This window comes from Panthera tigris, chromosome B2 (genome assembly GCF_018350195.1).
Source record: "Panthera tigris isolate Pti1 chromosome B2, P.tigris_Pti1_mat1.1, whole genome shotgun sequence".
In the NCBI taxonomy this organism is placed as follows: Eukaryota; Metazoa; Chordata; class Mammalia; order Carnivora; family Felidae; genus Panthera; species Panthera tigris.
The window spans coordinates 109,533,835-109,558,151 of record NC_056664.1 but is presented as its reverse complement, the minus strand read 5'-3'; the positions used below and the strand labels follow the sequence as shown (position 1 = coordinate 109,558,151).

The following is a 24,317-nucleotide window of genomic DNA, read 5'->3' as shown; positions in this document are numbered from 1 at the left end:
TCTACAGGAACTACAGGTAGATAAAATATCAAAGGGATTAGGGCTGCTAGAAATAAACAGTGGCATAAGGCATAAACATCAGCATGCAGAAAAAATATAAAAAGCGACTCTAGAACATTTCATTTTATGTAAGTGGAAAGATCCACCTAAGGGGATTCTTGTAGTAGTGTGATTAATGTGTATTTATTTATAATGATGATCTTGGGTCTTATGGTTATACTGCAAAACATGGATCAAAAACTGAGGGAAGAAAACCAGGTTAAGTGTATAGTCAGTCAATCCTTGTGCAAATAGTAGGGACTATGATGAAGACCCTCCCTAAAATGCATAGATGCTGCTCAGTTTCATACAATCATTGCCTTGTAGAAACGTGAACTCAGTATTGCTTAATTTTTTTCTGATTTCTTTAAAGAGAAGCCATAAATCTAAAATTTTATGTGAAGTGATCTGAGTTTTCAGCTAAATACTTTAATTCAGAGTGAAAGTTGTATCATTGTATCTGCTAGCCTAATATTTCTCTCACACAGTTTTTGTGGTATTTGATCTCGGTGGTTAAAACAAAGAGTTTAGTATTCAAAGAAATAAGCTTCAATTACTTGGAAAATTCAGTGTTCTAGAACACCCCATTCTTTAGTTCAAATTTAATACAAGAGTTTCTGTTTTGTTCCCTGCTCCACCAGCGCTTGGAACTTTGTAGGCATTCAATAAATATTTGTTGGGTGGATCCCCGTCTGGCACATCTACATAAATACCTGTGTATATGGAGCACACACAATAGCACAAAAACACACTGTGTATGTTTTAATTTACAAAGGAGAAACTAGGTTGTCTTATTAATCTTACATAATAAAAAATGTTTAAAGATACTAATATGGGAAAGCCTTTTTTTGTGGGCTTAGCATTAGCAATGAAAGTTTTGTTTTTCAGTGTCATTTGTAACTGAACAATTATGGTTAAGTAATTTTCCTTTTATTTTTCTGTATTTTGAAAATAATGACTAATGTACGTGAATGTGTTTGTAGTGGAGATATTACTATTAATAAAATACTTAGTCTGTTACTAACTTAATGTCCTTGAAAATATTATAGTGAGCTATATATGTGAAGACTATAAAATTTTCTGTGATAAAGTTCAGAAATAATATTCTTCCCTGCTTTTATAGCCTGCATAATGCTGACAATGTTAGTTGCTTAAAATACATTTTAGAGTAAAAAGTTTGTTTTTAAAATGAGCCCTATGTCTAATTCCTAATATTCATGATCAATTCTAATTGTCCAATTATATTTCCTTCACAGCATTGTTATCAGCTACAGCTCTGAATTATCTGCTGTCTTTAGTTGCTATCGTCCTATTCTTTGTTTACTATACTCATCCAGCCAGTTGTTCAGAAAATAAAGCATTCATCAGTGTCAACATGCTCCTCTGCCTTGGTGCTTCTGTAATGTCTATACTGCCCAAAATCCAAGTATGCTCTTTATATCATTAGTTTTTTGAAGCTTCCATTTTTCTGAGTTTTCTTAAATTTTGAATGATGTCAGAATATTTATTTGTCTTGCTTAATTTTTCTTTGTAGGAATCACAACCAAGATCTGGTTTGTTACAGTCTTCAGTAATTACAGTCTACACGATGTATTTGACATGGTCTGCTATGACCAATGAACCAGGTGTGTTTTGTTCGCTTGGGTTTCTTTTTAATGAATTCTGAAACTTTTTTCAGAAATGGTCATTTTATGAAATTAAGTCATTTAAAAAATAAGCCTCTAGAGGAATAAACAGTATGGAAATAATACCATTTTCATCTTTGATGTATCACTGTATTTTTTTTTACTTTGTTTCTTTCACTAACAAAATTATAAGAGAGTATATGAAAATTATAACAAATATACCTAATTTGTACTGCCGTATTTGCGATAGTATATATACAATATCACAAAAGAAAGTATACAAGAAAGAAAAGCTGTTAAAATGCTCCTTGCTTCAGTGGTAAACAGTATAATTCTTTTCTTATTAAAATACTATTTCTGCCTGTGAGTACCTTGCAAGTGAATATAATAGGGCTTTGTAATGAATTTTTTTTAATGTTTACTTATTTTTTTTTAATACTTATTTTTGAGGGAGAGAGACAGAGTCTGAGCAGGGGAGGTGCAGAGAGAGAGACACAGAATCCAAAGCAGGCTCCAGGGTTTGAGCTGTCAGCACAGAGCCTGACACAGGGCTAGAACCGACAAGCCGTGAGATCATGACCTGAGCTGTAGCTGGACACGTATCCACCTGAGCCACCCAGGTGCCCCTAATGAATCTTTATAGGCCTGTTACATTGCATTCCACGAGACTAACTTGTTTCACCCCAAATGATATATATTGGCTTCTAATCTCATGGAATATCATTTGGTGTGAAACAAGTTAGTGAGAAATTAGTTACTAATTTTGAAAAGGAAGAAAATGGTCTCTTTTACTTAAAAAGAAAATTATAAAATATGTTATCTGAATCTGATTTCAAGTTCATAAACTTAGTAGGTAATTTATCATTAGTCGGAGAAAGGCTTTTTTTATTATTAGAGAAAGATTAGATTTGTTCAGGTATTTAAGTGATTAGAAAAAATTTTTTAGTAATTCTTAAAATGGCCCTAAGAATTGGTTGTTCCCCCCTAATTAAGGATTGTTTTCATTAGTAAGATGGTAAGTGACCTATCTGGCTTCGTGAAAAACATTTTGCATACTTTAGTGAACACTACACAAACTATAATTTTTTTCATATAAGAATACAGAGGAGATCATTATGACTTAATTGGACTTACCACAAAAGCATTTGCTAAAATTCTAATAACTGGTAATTTTATGTGTAAGCTACCTTGCTTATGTAGCAATGTATTTTGACAAGTGGATAAATTTCATTAAAGTAACTTGTTCTCTTACAATATATGTTAGGAGAAACCATTCTGTTTTAGTTTAGAACATCTGAATTTTTATTCCTAACTCTACTAGAGTTTTATTATACTTTGGAAAGGTTATCTAAATTTCACCTGTTTCTTGATCAGTAGAAAGCTTAAAAATATTTCTGCTCTTACATGAGGTTTAAAATGAAATTACTTGATTTTTCCAAGCACCTCTATAAAATTAGCAGTGTAATATTTAAGTCTCATTAATAAATAGCAGTTATCTTAAAGAGTTAAATAAAAAAAACAACTGTAACTAGGACCTGAAAAATACTTTCTATAGTGTTCTAACATTAATTCGACCTTAATTTACATTACAGAAACAAACTGCAACCCAAGTCTACTAAGCATAATTGGATACAATACAACAAGCACTATTCCAAAGGAAGGGCAGTCTGTCCAGTGGTGGCATGCTCAAGGAATTATAGGACTAATCCTCTTTTTATTGTGTGTATTTTATTCAAGGTAAGAAAAATTGTGCATTTTTTTAACAAGAAATCTAGCCTTTCATTTAAAAATCATTTTTTAAAAAACACCCTTTTTCCTTCTTTCTTCCTTAACTGTCTTTCATGCAGCATCCGCACTTCGAACAATAGTCAGGTTAATAAATTGACTCTAACAAGTGATGAATCAACATTAATAGAAGATGGTGGAGCCAGAAGTGATGGATCACTGGAGGATGGAGATGATGTTCACCGAGCTGTAGATAATGAAAGGGATGGTGTTACTTACAGTTATTCCTTCTTTCACTTCATGCTTTTCTTGGCTTCACTTTATATCATGATGACCCTTACCAACTGGTACAGGTAATTACATTTCATGAAAACTTTGCATGTGGAAATTTCGATGTTTTTCATGATTCCATCACAAAACATATGGTATGAAGTACTTTTTAACCTCCAGTGTACTTCAAAATTTACATCTAAGTGAGATCAGTATGAGAAATGCAGACTACCTTGCTTTGGCATTGACAAATATTCCATATCTTGATGAGATTAAAATAGAAAGCTTCAGATTTTTTACTAACATTTTTTTACAGAAATACCATGTTGATGGTTGATACACCACAATGGTTTTCCTAATTTTTTAAATACTGTTAACCCAGTTCCTGACATAATGGAAGATACCTTTTCTGTTTTGTTCAAACTGTCTTTAAAAGCACTAAAGTTCTCAGAATTGAGGTGAAATACATTAATGTAGATTAATGCAAAGAACATGGCTACTTTAAAATTGGATTCTCTTCAAAGTTGTAATTTATATTTTTTTTTAGCACTTAATAATACATAAGTCTTTTTCCAGTAATAGGAAGGTAGTTATTAGTATTTGTTTTCAAAAATTCTAATTTTGTCAAAATGATTACTGAAAGATTCCATTTAAGATTCAAGTTGAACTATATGGTTTGGGCAGTTCTGTTTTGAATACTTTTTAATGCATAGTACCCTTACAACTTGTAAGAAGACTAACAAACAAGATGTAGGAAAAAAGATTATTCATTTTGAGGGCAGTCTTTACTGGTATTTATTATTGAAGTATTTTTAAGAATTCCTACACTGCAGGAACATATTAAATGATGAGAATCCATGTAGTTCTCAATAATTCACAGCTTTGGCTGTCAGATAATAGTAAACGTTAAGAATTTAGATCGGGGTGACTGACAGGCTCAGAGGGGCATGCGACTCTATCTTGGGGTTTTGAGTTCGAGCCCCACATTGGGTGTAGAGATTACTTAAAAAAAATCTTAAAAAAAAAAAACAAAAAAAAACTTTAGATCAAAAATATTTTTGGTATGTTTCATCTGCACAAAAACCAGTTAAATTTGAGATGTGTTTTCTTTCCAGTGTCTTAAATCTGAGAAGGCTGAAGTGGGAGAGTGGTTCCCATATACACTTGGAACAGATTATATTTTTTACACAGGATAGGACATTTCACTTACCCAGAAGTTACACAACTCCATTTCTCTGTATCTCAGAACTACTAAGCCAGAAATATAGGTTCCCCCCATTTTCTCAAAGTTGGTGTTACACTACTACACTTTTATAAAAGATTACGTTGGTATAGGTTTTTGTTACTTAAATAGAATTTCTGCCTTTAAGAAAAAAGCCACTTCCCTTACTCATGTAGTTTTGTAAAAGCATACTGGCCTGACATAAACTTTTGGAAAGTGGGGACTTTACGTAAAGAGCATCTGAGTATCAGTAAAAGAGTGACCTCGGAGGCCTGCGTCCTTTCCTCCTTTAAAGGAAACCGTGAATTTTACCTTCACGTTTGCTATTAACGTAGTATGGCTAGCAGGGCAGCAGATTAGCCCAGAAGTTGTATGTCTGTTATCACAAACTGTGTACAAAGAACACTTAGGAAGTAAGCTAAGTAGCATGATGGCTGATAATCCAACCCTTTAAATTTTTTCTTAAATTTTAGGTATGAGCCTTCTCGTGAGATGAAAAGTCAGTGGACAGCAGTCTGGGTGAAAATCTCTTCTAGTTGGATTGGCATTGTGTTGTATGTTTGGACACTAGTGGCACCACTTGTTCTTACAAATCGTGATTTTGACTGAACAGGACTTATGGCATGAAAGTCCCACTTGGATCATTGCTTGTTTGAGATTAACAGTATTCCCAACTTTTGTAAAGTTGTGTATGTGTGTGCTTCCCATGTAACTTCTCCAGTGTTCTGGCATGAATTAGATTTTATCGCTTGCCATTTTATTCATTATATTCTTGCCATGTGCATTGATATATGTGTTAGAATGAATCACAAAGGGAGAGATTTAGGAATCTGTTGGTGAGTTAGGAAAAGTGGACATTGTTAGGTTTATCCTTAGTTCTATGCCTGTGAAGTTAAGAGTAAAAATAAAACTGCTTGACAGTTTATTAAATTCTGCTATCTAAGCTGTTCTAGAAAGTATAAAAGGAAATGTATGGCTGCCTTTTGAAATGTTTGATGCCTTGCCCTACAAGAGACTGCAAAGAACGTGGCTATTGCAAAATTGTGTAAGCAAGTCACTTAAATGCCAGTTGTCTGAATAATCTTTTCAGGTTTTCCCTGTAGATTATGATGGAGATTGAGACACAGGAGCCTTCAGAGAAAGATTGGTAGTGGTGGGTTACTAAATTGAATACCCAAATAGCCTGTAATCTTCCCTGTGTAGGGATAGCCTTTCATACAAACATAGTGAACTTTGTTTTGGTTATTATGAACATATGCAGTATAGGCTCATTGGAGATGTTAGAACTCTGAAGGATTTAGACAAAGCTTTTGAAAATGATAATCATGGGTTAGAAGGCAGTTGTTGAAAATGACTGTGAAAGTCCATTTTTAAAATCAAAAGTGGTAAACTTTTGATAGGACAGGAAGAAACTGCAATATACTAGGCTTGAGGAGACACTTAGATAAAATCTCATCCAAACCTTCATTTTATAAGTAAGAAGAAACTGAAGCTCAGATTTCTAATCTGTGGCCAAGCTGGGAAATCCCAGGTTTCCCAAAAATAGCTGGCATTTTTTGGCATTTAAAAATAACTTCTATTCAAAATACATGCATAATAGATTTTATACCTCATTAGTGGTGGATAATTTGTATTTGCTGGTGTCCAGCTTGCCTTCTACCCATAAACTGAGGCCAGAATGACAGAATGCTATAGAATATAAACTGCTTACAGTACATTTTACAGCTCAGAAGATATTTAAAATGCTTTTGTATTTGCTGCCATCTAATTAAAATATACAGTTTATGATAATCTTTCAACCTGAAAAATCAAGCAGTATGACAGTTAACTTAGAAACTTAGTTACTTGTACACATCATTAGTGTCTTAATGAATCTTAAAATCTACATTTGCTTCTTTTAAGGTATTTATTAATGTAAATGAAATATATAACAATTCAACTTAATTCCCCAACTTTATTCTGGGTGTTGATATTGTGTTCCATCATTTTGAATGGCTGTGTTCTATCTCTAAATAAATGAATTCAAGACAAAGTGTGTGGTGTATTAATTCTTTAGCAACTCAAATTTAGGTGGCTATAATACTCAGACCTACTTTTCCTCCTGCGTATAAAAGAACCTGAAACAATAAGGTTAACTGTCCATTTTGTGTCCTGAAAAACTGAATTGTTTCAAAGGTAGTAATTATATCACACCCTTTTTTGGTCCTCTGTAAGTGGCACCTGAAATTGGATCTCAGGTAATTAAGGTGATGTTCTCCTAAAGAACCTTTAGTGGGTGGACCAGTTTAATTTGGAGAATATATTTAATTCATTAGATAGCTATTCTACACCTGCTGTGTCCTGTAGGCATTTTTTCCTAAGTTGCAAATTGGTGCTGACACAAAATGGTATTTAAAAAAGTCTCTTACGAGGGGGCGCCTGGATGCCTCACTTAAGCGTCCATCTCTTGAGCTCAGGGTCATGAGTTCAAGCCCCCATGTGGGGCTGAAGCCTACTTAAAGTCCCTTACCAAGGGGGGAGGGGGGAAATAAGAATATAATTGTAAATGAGTACTCTATTCCATTTAGTCCAACCAAGGTTTAGTGAAATGGTCTGATTCCCCCAATATTATGGGCAAGACAATGCCTATAAAATTCTTGGGCATTTATTCAGAAAAATCTTATGTTCACACGGAATCCAGTACCTGAATGCTTATCACTTTATTTGCAATAGCCCAGACTAACAACAACCCAGAAGTCCCTCAACTGGTGAATGTTTAAACACACAGTGGTACATCCATATCATGGAATACTAACTATAAGACAAGAGTAAACTGTACACAAAACAACTCGACTGGATCTCCAGGGAGGTATCCTGGGTAAAAACAGCCAATCCCAAAAGGTTACAAAGGATCATTTCATTTATATTAACATGCTTTCAATGATGCAAATAAAGAAATGGGAATTCGTGGTCTTTGGAACCAGGGATGAAGAGAGAAATCTTGGTGGATGGGCTAAATGGAACCAGGGATGAAGAGAGAAATCTTGGTGGATGGGCTAAATGATTATTTTACAAGAAGTTGCCAAACTTACAGAGTCACTGTACCATTTCATATTCACACCACTGATGTATGAACAATTCATTTTCTTTGCATCCTTGCCAGCCTTTGTCACTATCTCCTATTTTAGCCGTTATGATAAGAACATTGTGTTATCTCAATTGTGGTTTTAACTTGCCTTTCCCAAATGGCTAGTGATGTTGAGTATCTCTTCATGTGCTTATTTGCCATGTATATGTCCTCAGTAAAATGTTCATGCCTTTTGGCAATTTTCTAATTGGACAGTTTAATTTGTTGAGTTTTGAGAGTTCATATATTCTAAATACTCATCCTTTATCAGTTAACATGGTTTGCAAATACTTTCTCCCAGTCTGTAGCTTTGTCTTTCCATCTTGACAGGGTCTTTTGCACAGCAAAAGTACTTAATTTTGATTAGCTTCAATTTATCAATTTTTAAAAGACCTTACCTTACACACGTCAGTTGTTTTGTAGTCCTTTATGTTAAACTTGTCACTAGGCCAGTTCACACTTTTTAGTATCCTATAACAGCTCTGAAAGCATCCCCGTTTACTGAGCAGATGCTCTATTCTTCCACCTTTGATTTTCTGTGTTCTAAGATCTAAGATAAAGAGAACTTTTGTTCCTTTTTTAATGAACATATTAGGGTTCTCCCAGAGGAACAACCAGTAGGATATTCTGATAAGTGGTGAAAATGGCACTTCACCTCTGATCTTTCTTACTCCCAAACCCATAACCCCTGTCTAATCATAAGCAGCATGGTAATCCCAAATTGAAGGTCACTACAAAATATTATGCCAGTGCTCCTCAAAACTGTAAAGGTCTAGTTTATTTGTACTGTAGTTAGTCTGACACCAGTTCCATGAAATTTGTTGATTTGCTTTATGGTCTAATATGCAACCAACTCTCAAATATTTCATGTGTGCTTGAAATGAACATTTAGGCTCTAATTCTTAAATGCAGCATTCTACATATGTTCATCACAGTATCATTAGGTCCTTTTCCTAGTCTGCAGACTATTTTCACACTGAAACTTATCACCTGAGTATACCATCCCTATGAAAAGCACCATGATCCACCCTAAAGGAACATTCAGCTGCTCTAAGTCCTATGCTGTCTCCTCTGGCCCTACTTTTATACCACAGTCTTCATATTGTTTTACAGGCAGTATACAGATTTCCTCTGGTAAATGAGAGTATTAAGAGGAACCACTTTCCAGATTTTCAATTTTCACGTTACTCCTTCCTCAATTTGGATCTGTGCGAAAAGATGCAAAAGGACATCAAGGCATCCTCCATCCCTCTTAGCGATTACTCTCCATATTTAACAAATATGTACCTCTTATGCATTCTGAATCTTACCAAGGCACTTTGGATAAAATCTCTTGAATATCCAATAAAGACACAACTTTTAAGTATTGGTGTGAAGGAAGGACATTGGGAAAAAAGGTCCTTTTACAATTCAGGTAGTTTCTATTTTTTTGCTTTCACTGAAATAGAAGGATCATCTAAAGTCACCAGAGTTAATAAATCATAATAAAATAGTTCTGGTATATAATTCTGAAGGAATTCAGAGAATCGACACTGCTACAACAAAATTCTTCCATTCTCATACTTTTTTGTATTATAAATGAAGTTTCTTAGAGTTTTACACCTATGAAAACAAAAAGGAATAAAACTTATGCTCTTAATATTAGTAATATTCACCCCCAGATACAAAAAAAAAATTGGGGAAAAACTCCCCCTCCCATCAAGACCTGTTCACTCCACTAAAAATATATTTCTGATAAAACTTATGTTTAATAACAGTTCACCAAAATATGAATGTTTTATTAGTGGACAGTAAGAAGAGATCAACCAAAAAGAAAAAAAAGTTCCAAAGGCAGAACATAAAGTTTGTTCCCCACTCACCTGAAGTCTACAATGGGTGTCCAAGATTGATAGGTGGCTTTCTTCTAAGCAGTGATTCAGGAAGCCAAATTTCTTCCTCCTTGAATGTATACTCAGAAGCCACATACTCCTCTGCATCAGGCTAGTGGAGGGGGGTAAAAGAGCAAGGAGGATTGCACAGGGGAGGTTTTCACAGACCACACCTGAAGTTCTATTACATGACTTCTGATTTATATGGGACTCAGTTCCATAGCCACCCTGTATACAAAGGTGGAAATAATCTAACTGAATGATTGAGAAAATGGTTTGGCACTCACTTAACAGTCTCTGCCACATGTATTTATACTGTTTTGATCAACTGTGTATTTATAACTGGAGACAAACTTCTTTAATGCTTAGAATCTTAAGGTTACAGGAAACAATTTCAAATTTTGTTACAGAGAAGTGTGACAGTATCTTCGATGTATGACTCTCACAGATGATAAAAATAGGATAAAATTCTTTGGGAGAAGTAGAATAGATGATGATGGATAGCAAATCACTGTGGTATTTAGATTCCTTTAGATACATTTTAAAAAGCACATAATTGCATTTTTAAACAGTAATGACTATTTTTAAATGGTAGTATTAACAACACCCTAAATTCCTTCCAACTAAGGATGAAAAATTTTAATTTCAACTTAAAAAGTGCTAGAATATATAAAGTTTTTCAAGATTTTTAGAATACTTCTAGAGCTCCAAAATGTCCCCAAAGAGAAGAAATTTCATCATATTCCACACTGAAGGTAAGGGAATAAGAAAAGTCTCTAAAGTTGTATCCCTTCCCAGTCTCTAAATTCTTGTTCTCAACCTTAACGACCTCTACAAAAGTGACCTCTACAGCTTATGCAGAAATTTCTGGGGACAAAAGATGCCATTGTCAGAGCCAAATATTTTAGGATCTGCTAAGGAAGGGTTTCCTATCTCTGTGCTAGGTTTTCCTTTGAATTTTTACAACATAGTAAGAGAAATTCCAAGATACGACAGAATATGGCCAAGAGGAAGGTAATTTGTAATTCCTAATCAAACGGCCCTATCAAATATTCAGATATAAACTGCACTATTTCCAGCCCTCTGCCTGAAGGTGGAATTCAACTTGATAAAAGAGGTGTCCTGGTCTTGCATTAATCTCCTGAACGACAGATCTAAAGGGAGAAAGTGACTTAACTGTTTCGTCTTCCCTAGGGGCAAAAATTATAGGCCTTTCTTTGGGTGGCACCCAGTGATAATGTTCTTACCTCATTTGGGACAATGAGAGGCATACTTCTCTCAGTTCTTTATTAGAAATATAGAAAGCAAGCCAGTATAATTTAATAAAGAACTTTAAAACACATTAAGTTTAGAGACCTTATATTCCTTCCTTGTTGCAAATAGCCTATCTTTTGAGATGAGGCACAAAGATCTTGGTGTGACTCAATAATGGACAACAGACAGTTTACAATTTAAGTCTATCTACTTCCTATAAAAAAGAAAAATTTCTACATGTGGGTGTCACCTCTAAAGAAGACACATAACAGACACTAGTACGCAACATTCATTATATTTATTTTACTAAATAGTATGGTTCAAAAAAAACACAAACAGATCAGAAAACTTTTACTTAAAACTAGTCCAACGAGATGGATGGGGTTGATGCCATCCCATTCCCTTCTTTCTATGTATATGAAGCTGGAGCCATATCTGACAGCAAGCACTCAAGTATACTTTGCCTTTCCTGTTGAACATGAATGAACTTCTCTGAACAAGAGAGACAAATGAAGTTTTACAAGATACAGGCACTTTATGTTCCCAGTTTTTAAAAATAAGCCAAGTGAAAAATATTTAGTAAAAGTAACTGGAACAGACAAAGCTTTAAGAGTTCTACCATTAGTTCTAGTGACTTACACTCAATGCAAACAGACAGCATCAAACAAGTAAAACAAACAAAAAAGTTTAACTGGGGTTAATGGGTATATATGTAAAAAAGAAATCCAATTTACTATAACTGGAGAAAAATGGCCATTTGAATCCAACTTAGAGATATACCAACAATGTGCATTAAATCTTGTGTACCTATGTAGCTGAGTAACATCTGAAAGCTTTGCAAGAGTGTGTAAGTGAGAAAAGCAAAAGGTGCTTTTGATTCCACAGTATCTGATTAAACAAAACAAAGCAATTTACAAAAAAAAGTACCAAATGATACTTTAAAATAAATAGTTCATCATTTTGATGAATATATACATGTAGAGTCCACTTCTTGGGGATTTAACTATCTAAAAGTGGCATATCACTATCCAGAGGTGCAGGAGCAAGTTCACATAAATAAAACAGTGTGGCTTCACTAGCTTCGGCTTCAGTCAATGGCTCCAGGCGAACAAGCTTACTTTGGGTTGGCTCTGGATCTAGGCTGCTATCCAGAAGCTCATCAACTTCTATGGGTTTATCTACAGAGGACATAACTTCTGATGATGCTGTACTCCCCTGTTCAACAGTAGAAGCAGGGTTCCCATCGAGGAATGCAAGAAGTGGAAAGGCAGTGTACTGGATAAGCTGCTTATCTATAATAAAGATTAGAAAAATGCTCTTTTATCACCAGCTTATACAGAGTTCAAGCTGAAGGTGGAAAAAATAAAAACAGATGTGCATATATGCAATCAACTACCCTTATATATCCAAACAAGAAATCTGACACTTTATGCCAGTAAATTTAAAAATGTACTAGTCAGAAAGGTTAAGTCTTTTATTCAACAATTACAATATGAGAATTCTTTCAGTTGTCCTAAAGTTAAATAAAAAAAAAAAAAAAAGACTTAAAGAACTATTACCTCACCAATTTAATTTTCTCTATCTGCTGAAACCTTGATACATTATGCACAGAATTGAGAACAGTACATTCTGTGTTCAACTGTTAAGTATGGCCAGACTTTCCATACTCAGAAATATTCCTATTAGTTTCTATGTAAGACTTTTGATTTTAAAAATCTGGAAAAAACTAATACTACATTTATACCTACCTGTTTTGGGTTTAGATTTTCTTCCCTCTTCTGAAACTGGCTGAACTACATTGTTCTTGGTAGTTTCTAATCCTTTATTCTCAGACTAAAAGAGAAAAAACCATATAAAAATACTTGTTTCATATTTTATGTAGTCCTAAAATACAGCATAAAATAAAGAACAGTATGTGAATACATTATCTGAAATATATGGGATCAGGGAGCACCAGAAAAGAGGAACTAGAGAAAGAGATCTCAACAGGTAACAACACTGGTTAAAAAAACTATTGCTGTCATCAAGTGGATGAAACAAAGAACCTGAACTAGAATGACAGTAAGTATGAAAAGAGGGGACATTTCAACAGAACAGACAGAATTTGTCAAGGGTAAAATGAATCAAAGGGAATGAATGTCAAGGGAATGAATCAAAGATGGCTGGTTTCAAACTAATTAAGAGATAATTCTTTAAACAAACTCATCTTAAGCAGTTTTGATTAAAAATGTTATTACTCATTTCACTCACAAACAGAATATTTAGCATAACTGAACATATTTAGAGTAAGTAGCTCAGGATGACATGATGATATCCTTAAAAACTATAGATCTCTATAATTGGAAGCCTCAAAGTTGAGGTGAAATTGCTTCATTTCCTTTTTGAGACTCTTTCAGTTCTTTTGTTATTTAAATTGCTTCTTTCAACCATTGTCTTCTCTCCTCATATCTGATTGTAAAGGGGGATTAAAACTTTAATGTTGTTTAGTTCTTCAATGCTCTTTTCCACGATGTTCAAACTGAGGTGCAGTGGTTCACAATTTTTCCTGAATAGCTGTAAGTCCCAGACACTTGCATGCTGGTTCAGTACATATGGTGTAAAAAACATACTAATTCCTATAATTCTCCTGATATTCATCATAAAATGAAGCAGTACAAGTTTCCAGGATTCAGACATAAGAATGGCCCCAACATATAATAAAACTAAACCTTCCGAAAAAGGAACATAAAAATATTTCTCATTTAGCAATCACAATAAATAAACAGTAATGCAAAAATACCATCTTTGTTTTTTACTTTTTAAAAAGTAGTTTCCAAGGATGCCATTGTTACTCTAAAACATGAGAACCAAGATGACAAATGGGTTTCAAGTCCTATACAAATTCTTGTTCATTAGTAGTGGCCACTTAGATTGCTCTACTGAGGAGTACAAGTATCCTGATTTATTAGGAAAGAGTGTGTAATCTATGTCAATAAAATACCTGTCATGAGCAAGGGAATGTGCCAATTATTTGAAAACAATAATTAGATTTTAGAACTATAATGAAAAGTTATTCTCTAATTTTTCTATAGTACTACAAAGCTGTATGCAATTTGCTGTTTAACTGCTATATCTGAGAACTGTATTTAAACTATTGTTTTTGGAATAAAGAGGATAATCCAGGAAGAAAGAATGACTCAATGTCTAGCAATCAATAAACAGTGCAGCACATTCACTAAATGAATGCATAATATGGGTTCATTCCCCCTTAAGATCTAACATTTCACAGTATCATATTCACTGAAACCCAGTGTTGAGGTGATCCAGAGAACCTTACAGTATAAATCCAGGCAAACTGTGGTCCACATGCCATATCAGCATGCTGCCTGTTTTTGTAAATAAAAATTTACTGAAGCACAGCCACACTCATTCTTTTCTGTATTGTCTGATGCTGCTGTTGCACTATAATTACAGTATTGAGTAGTTGTGACAGAGAACATATGACCTGCAAAACTGAAAATATTTACCAAATGGCCTTTACAACCCCAGATAAAAATCCAAATACTGAACGTATAATCAACTTTCTACTTCAAAAATTCACAAATTCTTTCAACTCTAAGTTACCCAGGCTATAATATATAATTTGAATACATAGAAAATCTGGTCAGGCTATCCTCACACATGACATTAATCAGAAAAATTCTACTCTCTGGGGCACCTGGGTGGCTCAGTTGGTTAAGCATCTGACTTTGGCTCAGGTCATGATTTCGCAGTTCGTGAGTTTGAACCCCACCATCGGGCTCTGTGCTGGCAGCTTGAAGCCTGGAGCCTGCCTCGGATTCTGTGTCTCCCTCTATCAGCCCCTCTCCCACTTGTGCTCTGTCTCTCTCTTTCAAATATAAAATAAAACAAAAAGATTTTTTTAAATTCTACTCTCTGACTCTAATCACTTACATTTATTTGATATGTGTTCATTTTTAGACTACAAGGAACAAGAATCAAACTAAATTTTGATTCTGCTAATCTAGAATATATAAATTTCAGGGGACTTGATTTACGCCTTTGTATTCAGTAAAAAATGGGACTGAAGAGTTTGGTAAAAAACAAGATAAATAGAGTATATACCTATTTAAGACAATAAGCTATAAACAAAGTAAAAGAATGATTCTAATCATCTGCTCTTAACAACTTCAAATTGTCCTTATTACTCATTAAAAACAAGTTCTGAAGAATTTCAGGTAACATCTGCTAATCCCAACTGGAGTTCCTATAAGTCTAATAACAAAAACCATCACTTAAAAAAAAAATAGTCGAAAATCCACACTTCATTGTTTAACTTTCCTTACGTACAATTAGTACAAATTAGTTCAAATCCCTGAGCTTTTACTGCATGCTAATAAAAAGAAGGAACTTATTTAAAAATATCAGTACCAGTAAATTTTCAATAAAAATTGCTGAGAAGCTATTCATAGAAAGAATAAGAATGTAAACTGAAGCACATAAAACATAAAAAAATATTTTAATTCTTTATTTCAGTGATACACCTGAACATGCCAAGTTCAGTTGATCTCCCAGTACCTTGAGGGCTGACTTCATATTGGTAGTTTATCACACAAGTGCCTAAAGAATTGGGCAATGACTCACCCCATAACCAAAAGCTATTTTTTCATCTAGAATTTTACTATCTTGTTCACACATATTAGGGTAAGAATATAAAATGAGTTTTTTGTAACTGGGAGTGATATTGCTCTCTACTTACTAGGACTTTTTCTTTTCAGATTCTTACAGCTAAGGGTCCTGAGCAACATGAATTAAAACTTACTTTTGTATTATTGATGTAATCTGTGGGATTCATCTGCACAGAACTAGTGAAAAGCTGAAAGACCAAACAAGAAAGATGATAAGTTTAAAAAATATTAAAAAAGAACTGTGTGTTCAAAATTTCTATACAGCCACGTTGGGTGAAGAGATGTAGCTCCTGCACTAAGAAGTTTTCATACAGTAAAACAAGTATGAAAGAGAAAAGCAGGAAAGCAGAAGGAAAAACATACAAAAGCAGAGCAAGCTAGCCCATGCAAGATGTTTTAAGAATTTCTCCATAAAACAGTGGAGTAAATCACTTAAAGACAAATGGTGTTTTGCCCCACTTTCCCTCTCCTCCATCTCCTTTATTATTTTCTTTCTAAATGCTTTTGGCTTTAACTGGCACCCAGGACTGAGTTCCTTGCCCAGACAGTAAGCCTTTACTGACTACCAGCTAATTATGTGAGAAATTTATAGAATCTGCTCTGACAGTGCCTCCTAAATTACGCCTCAAATGCAGCCCTCTGACCAAATGGCATACCTACTTGTCAGTTCTTTTCACCTCACCTAGTAACAGAAGATGTAAATGCTAAGACCACTGCTTACTGCACTCCTCAATCCAGCCAGTTTACAGACAAAGCTTTTAAGTCATAAGCTTCAAAGTCATTCATTCCACAAGGATTTATTGAGCATCTATGAAATAACTGACATCATGAAGAATACACAATGAAGACACTATTCCTGCTCTCTGGGAGCTTACAATCTAAAAGACAAGAACAATATCAAACAGCAACATATGATCAGATTTAATTCAGTATAATAATAGTAATGGATACTGGGGATCAAAAGTACTAAAAAGAGAAAGGAGAAAATCACATGCGCAGACACACACATGCAAGATGAAACAAAAAGTCTTTATGAAGCTATCCAACACATATCAGTCCCTGAAGAATAGTTAGGATTTGGAAAGAAGAGAATGGAGGGAAGAATAAATTGTTACAGATTAGCAATAATAGAGAAGAAGGAATGGCTGTGGGGTAAGTTCTAGAAATAGACAAGATGACCAGTCCAAATAACACAGAAGTTCTGAGTTGAATAGTAAGTTGTATGTAGTAAGTTCAAAAAGTAGAACAAGGCCAGTCAGTGGACAAGACCACATTCTGTCAGCAATAATAGCCTTGGAAAAGGCCTCAGAAATGACACACAGTGATTAAAGCATTTTTGGAGAATGAACACACCAACGGTTCAAAGGATAAACTGAAATGCAGAGAGACTGCAGACAGATCCCTCCTCCACCCTCTCTAGACAGTGATTCCTCTCCTTAAGTTCCACATTCATGATAGCCCTAAAAATGTCCCCAGTTCTTCCTTTTGTTAACTTTTTCCCCTTTCTTACTACCTACTGATCCATGAAAAGGATGAGACTCGGATCCTTAAGAGTAGATAACTGTAAATAACTGCAAATCTCTGCCAAGTTCAGCTTGTCACTGCCTCTGAGATTGAACAGATTTTGTCTCTATTGAGAGTGGCATCTGAGAGTATAAGCTCCTCACTCCTTTGCCCTACTCACCCATTAAATCAGGGATACCTTCATGTATCCCCAGCAGATGCACAGTGTGAAGCAGAAAAAAGTAAATCATGTAGGAGGAGCAGTGACACAGCTGGTTGAATCCTAATTCCAGGCCTCTCTTGCTGACACTCCACACTGGGCCACTCAGAACTGAACTCTGCAGAGAACCTGAGTTCCTCAGCATATCTATTCATGTCCTTACCATCTCTGCCACCTCAGAGAACAAGGTAACCTATGGGTGGATTTTTATAATACAGCATGAGATTCAAGGAGGAAACAATGAAAGTCTTGGATGAGAGAGGCAACAGTAGAAATACAAAGTAGGAATGATTTTTGAGTGCTATTTTTGAAAATACTTGAGGACCTGGTAAACAATAAGACAGAGGTAAGGAAACCAAGATGACTCAGTGATTACCATTCCTGGATGAGTAAAGAGAAGTCTGATACCACCATAGAAAATAAAGCTGGGGGCACCTGGGTAGCTCAGTCAGTTAAGCATCCGACTTTGGCTCAGGTCACGATCTCGTAGTCCGTGAGTTCAAGCTGGCGTCGGGCTCTGTGCTGACAGCTCAGAGCCTGGAGCCTGCTTCAGATTCTGTGTCTCCCTCTCTCTCTGCCCCTCCGTGCTCATGCTCTGTCTCTCTCTCTCAAAATCATACATAAACATTAAGAAATTAAAAAAAAAAAAAAAAAAAGCTGAGAAGTGTAGCTAGTTTGGAGAATAAAGAAAAGTTTGGTATTAAACAGAAATAATCTAAGGCAAGATCTTGACTGATGATTTCAAAGGCATGGAATTAGAATTCAAGCAGTTTACTTTAAAAAAATATTAAGAACTTGAGGTATAAATTTGAGAGCAATCTCACAAGCCATAATCCCTTCACAGAGAAAGGATAGAAAAAGAAGAGACATAGAACAAATAAAAAGATAAAAGAATGGTACCTTGGGGAATACTCACAAGTAGAAAACAATAGGGAAAAGAAAAGCTCTTTGAGTAACCAGAAAATAGCTAGGAAGACAAAGAGAAAAAAAAAAAAAAATCCAGTGCCTCTAAAATCAACAGAAAAAGTTCCATTGTCAAAAATCACTAGTGTTAATGTGATTAATTATTTATAATCCCCAAAAGAGTTCTTCGTGTTAGGCATTAGCCACATTTAACAGATGGGGAAACTGGGCAAGAGAGGTGAGCTTTCCCAAGGTTAATACCAAAGCTACTAAGTGACATAAGCTAAATGGAACCCAAATCCATCTGATTCAAAACAAACCTACTCCCCCAATGGCCTGATTTAAAAAACAAAAACAAAAACACAGCCACTCATTACGGTTAAACCAAGGAAGCACAGGCTTAGAGTAAATAAGCAAGACAATACAGAGTTTCAAAAGAAATACAGAGTAAAAAAAGAAGTACCAAATACCACCAGCCATTCATTTCTAAAACTCTGTAGTGAAAGACTTAGAGAAGTAGAATGGTAAATGAACAGAGCAACACATCAAAATGTTTAAGATGGAGAAGATCTGAACCTACTGAAGAGAGATGGGAAAGATCAAAGGCAGAGCTAGAAAAACAGAGGCAGAGGGCAGGTATACAAATAGGCTTTAAAGAGAAAGAAAGCACTTCCTTTATGAAGAAAAAAGATGAGATTCCACAGCTTATGAGAGAACGAGGGCATGATGATTATCCTCTGTGAATAGGAAAAGTTGGCCAGACAAGGTCTTGAGGACAAATGTGGTTAAGTGTTCCAAGGTTAAATTAAAATAATCTAATTGTAGGGGCACCTGGGTGGCTCAGTTGGTTAAGTGTCTGACTTTGGCTCAGGTCATGATCTCACGGTTTGTGAGTTCGAGCCCTGTGTCTGGCTCTGTGCAGACAGCTCAGACCCTGAAGCCTACTTTGGATTGTGTCTCCCTCTCTCTCTCTGCTCCTCCCCTGCTCATGCCCTGTCTCTCAAAAATAAATAAATGCTAAAAAAAATTTAAAAAAAACCAATAATCTAATGGAAGATTGCAAGTATTTGTAGAGGGTCAGAATAATGAGATTTTATTTTCTTATGATCTAAGGGACATTCTAAAAAGGTCCTTGGATTAGAGTGGGGACAAAGACAAACTGAATAAAGGGCTGTCAAATTACTATTAACAAATTAAAATAGGTCATTAACATGGATGTTGAATTCATGTAAGATGGTAACACAGATCAGTATGGAAAGGAAATCTTCAAAGAAAGTGAAATCCATCCTGTGATATACTGATGATTCGGAAAGGATAATCAAATCATGGATATTGACAAAACCTGATGAGAAGCAGAAGAGTAAGGTGGTGAATTAATAAGACTGAAAGATAAGAAAGAATTAATTCCTTTTAGCCTCACTGAGAAGCCCTTAAAAGGACAAGACTGAAAAATATCTTGATGGAGAGAAGCTGCATTTTAAGGCAAAAAAAATGCAAAATAAATAAATAAATAAATAAATAAATAAGCGAGCAACAAACTTTTCAGGATAGAGAAACATATTCACAACAGAAAACAGAAATAAGGAAGAGAACAATATTCATCTGGATGGAACCAAGCCATGTAAGAGAGGAATGGTAGGAGCAAAAGGGAAGAAAGGTAGTTAGTTAATGCCAGAAATGGTAGATAAGGATTCACAGTCCAGACAACACTGGAGTCAGTTCATGTAGAAGGTGGTGGGGATTGCAGGATAACCTTAGGACTTAGGGCATAAAAATTTTAAAAACTATAGCAAATATAATAAAATATTATCCACTTCAGTGGAAAATACTAATTCCCAAAGTATTAAGAAGTATCTCCATACTGTTTCCTGGCTAAGTAATTCTACGACTAAATATCCACCCATTTCTCTTCAGTGACAATTTGTTCTAGAGCAAAACAAAACACGGCAAGTCTAGAGAAGACCTGGATTTAGTAGTACCATTGAACAGAGTTGATACATTGTTATAGGAGGATTAATTGAACTGTTACTCAGAAATGTGTAGTAATTGCTGATCACCCTCCTTCATCATCCTGAATCCATCTGTTTATTGTTTCTGATTAACAAAATCATTCATTTAAAAAAGAAAATGCAAAGACAGTGTAGAATACAAGAAAATGATGTATTATTTTAACACCATACACATAAATACACAAACTTCCAGTACAGCAAAGATTATTCAAAGTACCTACATCAACCAGGAGATCTGGGTCTATGCTAAACTGTCTTCCTGACAGCATGGCTTGGAAGTCCTCTAAGCTGCAATCAATACTGTCAAGATAATCCAACAGCTCAACCCTAAGGGAGAAAAAGATTAAAAAATATATCAAATATTAGATTTCCTTGTTTCACATTAAATTACATTACAGGGGTGCCTCATTACAGAACTGCCAAGAAAATCCCAAGACACTCTTGGGATGATTAAATCCTTTCAAAATAACATTTGCAGAGGTCAGCCGTGGCCAAAACAAGATAGATTATATGGGTTCATAATGTAAAAGAAAGATCGCCAAAAGAGAAACAGAACATGTGAAGTAAACAATGAAAGCAAATAAGCTCATACAATATCTAGGTTAACACTTACTTTCCCAAAAGATTGATGTTATCATTTAAAATGGAATCCATCATGGTCACAGGATCTTCTGTGGTCAGACTAGATGAGCCATTTAGCTGGACAGCACTAGACATGAGAGGGCTGGTGCCATCACTGCCTGAACTTAGGGATTCTCTAGCTGGTTCATTCTGATCTCCACTCTGAATGACAGGTGCATACTCATCTTCATTGTCATCTTCAACAATGACAATATCAGGGTACTGGCTACAGCTATATCAGGATGTAAGAAAGAAACAATCACATTTTCAAACAAATTCAACAAATCCATTCTGTCCATTCATTCTTCATGAAAACTTTCTCTCCAAAACATGTATCAAAAGGCTTAAGTTTCTTGAGTAGCTTAATCACAAGTATTGATTTATCATATGATACAAAACCACAAAGGATCAATTAAAGACATTTAACTCCACAATTAAAAAATGAGAATTCTCATTACTTTTTGTTGGGAGTTTTTGCTGAGAGGAAAAAATGAGAATTCTCATTACTTTTTGTTGGGAGTCTTTGCTGAGAGGAGAGTATGTGGTTAAATAATTTGGCTTTTTCGGTTTAATAATCCAGATATGAGTCAGACAATAGTTTTTCACAGAATAAAGTGGTTTTGAATTTAGCTTTCTGATAAGAAAAGTAACCAATATTTTCACAAATTTTACTTCATAATCTCCTTACTTGGAGGGATCAGATATAACATCCTCATTAGTTTCTGGAATAACAGGGATATTTTCTTCATCTGCATTATCATCAGTTACATCATAAATAATGATGTCATCTGAAATCCGCTCCCTTGGCTTTAAACCTTCAGTCCTACTATGTGGAACCTAAAAAAAATCACGGAGACAATATATATCAAAATTTGAAATTATACTGACTACCAAACAGCATACTATTTAAAAAGTGCTAACTAAGGATACACAATGGTAAGCAAAACAGTTATGCTGTCTGCCCTGATGGGACTTATATACTAATTGTTATTAGCACCAATTCACAGAGGTATGAAGTGTGTTACTTCATCTACTTAACTATTTCTTTTACTGTAAGAATTCTTGAAGGTGACATGCCTCCGAATGATTCTATGGAAAGATCTTCAAATTTTACAGTATTTTTTTTATATCCAAAGGGTTAAAAAAAAAAAAAAAAAAGTCCTAAGACTTCACCAGGAATTTCAAGCATAACCAGATGACCACTGTGCTGATGAGGATTATTTTATCAGCTACTCTATTTGACTTATGGTTTATTCTTATTAAATGCTTTCATTAATAGGAAAAAAAAAACATTTCAGCTATTCCACAGTTAAATGTCAGCCTGTTTTCAGCAACAATTTTTTTATTCAGCTACAGATATATTCAGATCATAGGTACTTAATAAAAATACATTCAGTTCTCTAAAGCAAACTAAAGTCATTATCATATGCAAAAATCTGTAAATTTCAACAGTAGATAAATCAGAGGCAAAAGATGTAAAGTACTTAAAAATACATAAATCTAGGTAAATTAAAAAATCGTCATCTAGGGGCGCCTGGGTGGCTCAGTCGGTTAAGTGTCCAACTTCAGCTCAGGTCATGATCTCAAGGTCTGTGAGTTCGAGCCCCGCATTGGGCTCTTGCACTGACAGTTCAGAGCCTGGAGCCTGCTTCAGATTCTGTGTCCCCCTCTCTCTCTGCCGTTCCCCCACTCAAGCTGTCTCTTTTCCCTCTCTCAAAAATAAACATTAAAAAAAAAATTTTTTTTTTAATCGTCATCCATTACGTTGAGTCTTTAATTCTAAAAACACAACAGTTAGGTTTATTTATTTAGAAATAGTGGTGGGAAGAACCAGATGTTAATTATGGTTTGCTCAAGAAAAAAATCTTGGTACATTAATAAATCTAAAGCAGTATTTAGAATTCCAAGATTTGAAAGTAACAATGAAAATCAGATATTAAAAAAAAGTCCAGACTCTGAGCTAGACTGATTTGCCAATGTGTAAGTTTGACAAACAACAAATGATCCAGAGAGCCCATGACAAAGATAAAGGTAAACAGAAACACGTTTTGAAATTGCTAGACTAAAAGGTCTAGTCTATGCAATTTATAATAAAAACTGGAAACTTAAAATAACCAATGGATGAATGCATAATTACATTATATAATATTCAATTAATATAATAGTTGAGATTAACTAAATGTTTAATAAATCTCCAAAAGAAAAACCAAGTGAAAAAAGTTACAATGCAAAAAGATATGTGCAAAATTATATGTAATTTATATAAAGTTTAGATACATGCAAAATAATACCAAATATTGTTCAAGAAGTCACACATATAATGACGAAGGTGATGATAAATTCTAATTCAAGACAGTGATTATCTAGGAGAGCCTGAAGAAAAGGTGAAAAACAAACCTGGGAACAGGCAAACTAGACAACTATATTTACAATGGTTTATTTCTTAAAATCTAAAGCAAAAAATTAAAAATGTCATGATTTAATAAGCTGGAGGATAAGCACACAGATTATTATTCACTAAACTCTGAATGAAATACTGCTACAATAAAACTTGGCTTGAAATAACAAATATAAAGTAGAATTTAACCAAAAAATTACTTTATGATGGTGATTATCAGCTGGTTCTTTGACTATATGTTGAAACAGATTCTTCTTTTGGGCTCCATTAGTATTTAGAAGTAGAGGCCTGAAAATCAGAAGATATTCATGAAATTCAGTGAAGCAAACATAACATGAAATTTAAATTCTTCTAATAATTTACCCTCACATGAACATACACACTTTAATAAGAGATTTGTTAATCATACACAATGAACTCTTAAAACGGTCACATCTGGGGTGCCTGGATGGCTCAGTCTCTTAAGCATCCAACTTTGGCTCAGGTCATGATCTTGCAGTTCATGGGTTTGAGCCCCACGTAGAGTGCTGTGCTGACAGCTCGGAGCCTGGAGCCTGCTTCAGATTCTGGGTTTCCTTCTCTCTCTGCCCCTCCCCTGCACACACTCTGTCTCTCTCTGTCTCTCAAAAATAAATAAACATTAAAAAAAAAAATTCTTTAAAGAAAATGGTCACATCTTAGGAATAGAAATAGAGGATGACTGTGTTTAGGACTTTTATTTCACCATTCTTTTGGACTATTTTTCTTAAAATAAATATAATAAACTAGTCTCTCTGGATATACTTCACTGCTGACTGAATAACTCTTTATGAACTGTACTTACATAGTAAAAAAACAAATAGGTAATATCATGAGAACTAGTTTGTGGAAGGAGTTAAGGCCACAGC

The 24,317-nt window shown here is 34.7% G+C and overlaps 2 protein-coding genes across 9 annotated transcripts in view; one reads left to right on the top strand and one right to left on the bottom strand.

Annotated features, from left to right (window-relative positions):
* The window catches only part of SERINC1 (serine incorporator 1), a 34,628-nt gene extending 28,421 nt beyond the window's left edge, over positions 1-6,207 (top strand). The window contains exons 6-10 of the mRNA XM_007078674.2: positions 1,296-1,465; positions 1,574-1,664; positions 3,257-3,401; positions 3,512-3,742; positions 5,355-6,207. Coding sequence (XP_007078736.1) covers positions 1,296-1,465; positions 1,574-1,664; positions 3,257-3,401; positions 3,512-3,742; positions 5,355-5,490 — 773 coding nt within the window. The 3' untranslated portion in view covers positions 5,491-6,207. The remainder of the gene's footprint in view (positions 1-1,295; positions 1,466-1,573; positions 1,665-3,256; positions 3,402-3,511; positions 3,743-5,354) is intronic.
* Positions 3,343-24,317, bottom strand: part of HSF2 (heat shock transcription factor 2) — a 44,014-nt gene continuing 23,039 nt past the window's right edge. For 3 of the 8 annotated variants that reach the window (XM_042987093.1, XM_007078675.3, XM_042987098.1), the window contains exons 7-13: positions 23,631-23,718; positions 21,721-21,869; positions 21,025-21,264; positions 20,633-20,738; positions 15,911-15,964; positions 12,858-12,942; positions 11,389-12,401 (exon numbers count right to left, since the gene is read on the bottom strand). In XM_042987093.1, the coding sequence (XP_042843027.1) occupies positions 12,109-12,401; positions 12,858-12,942; positions 15,911-15,964; positions 20,633-20,738; positions 21,025-21,264; positions 21,721-21,869; positions 23,631-23,718 (1,015 nt within the window). In that variant the 3' untranslated portion in view covers positions 11,389-12,108. Of the gene's footprint in view, positions 3,637-8,385; positions 8,538-8,569; positions 9,590-9,846; positions 9,968-11,388; positions 12,402-12,857; positions 12,943-15,910; positions 15,965-20,632; positions 20,739-21,024; positions 21,265-21,720; positions 21,870-23,630; positions 23,719-24,317 lie in introns of those variants that run through there. The other 5 variants (XM_042987096.1, XM_042987095.1, XM_042987097.1 and 2 more) reach the window with 5 other exon arrangements.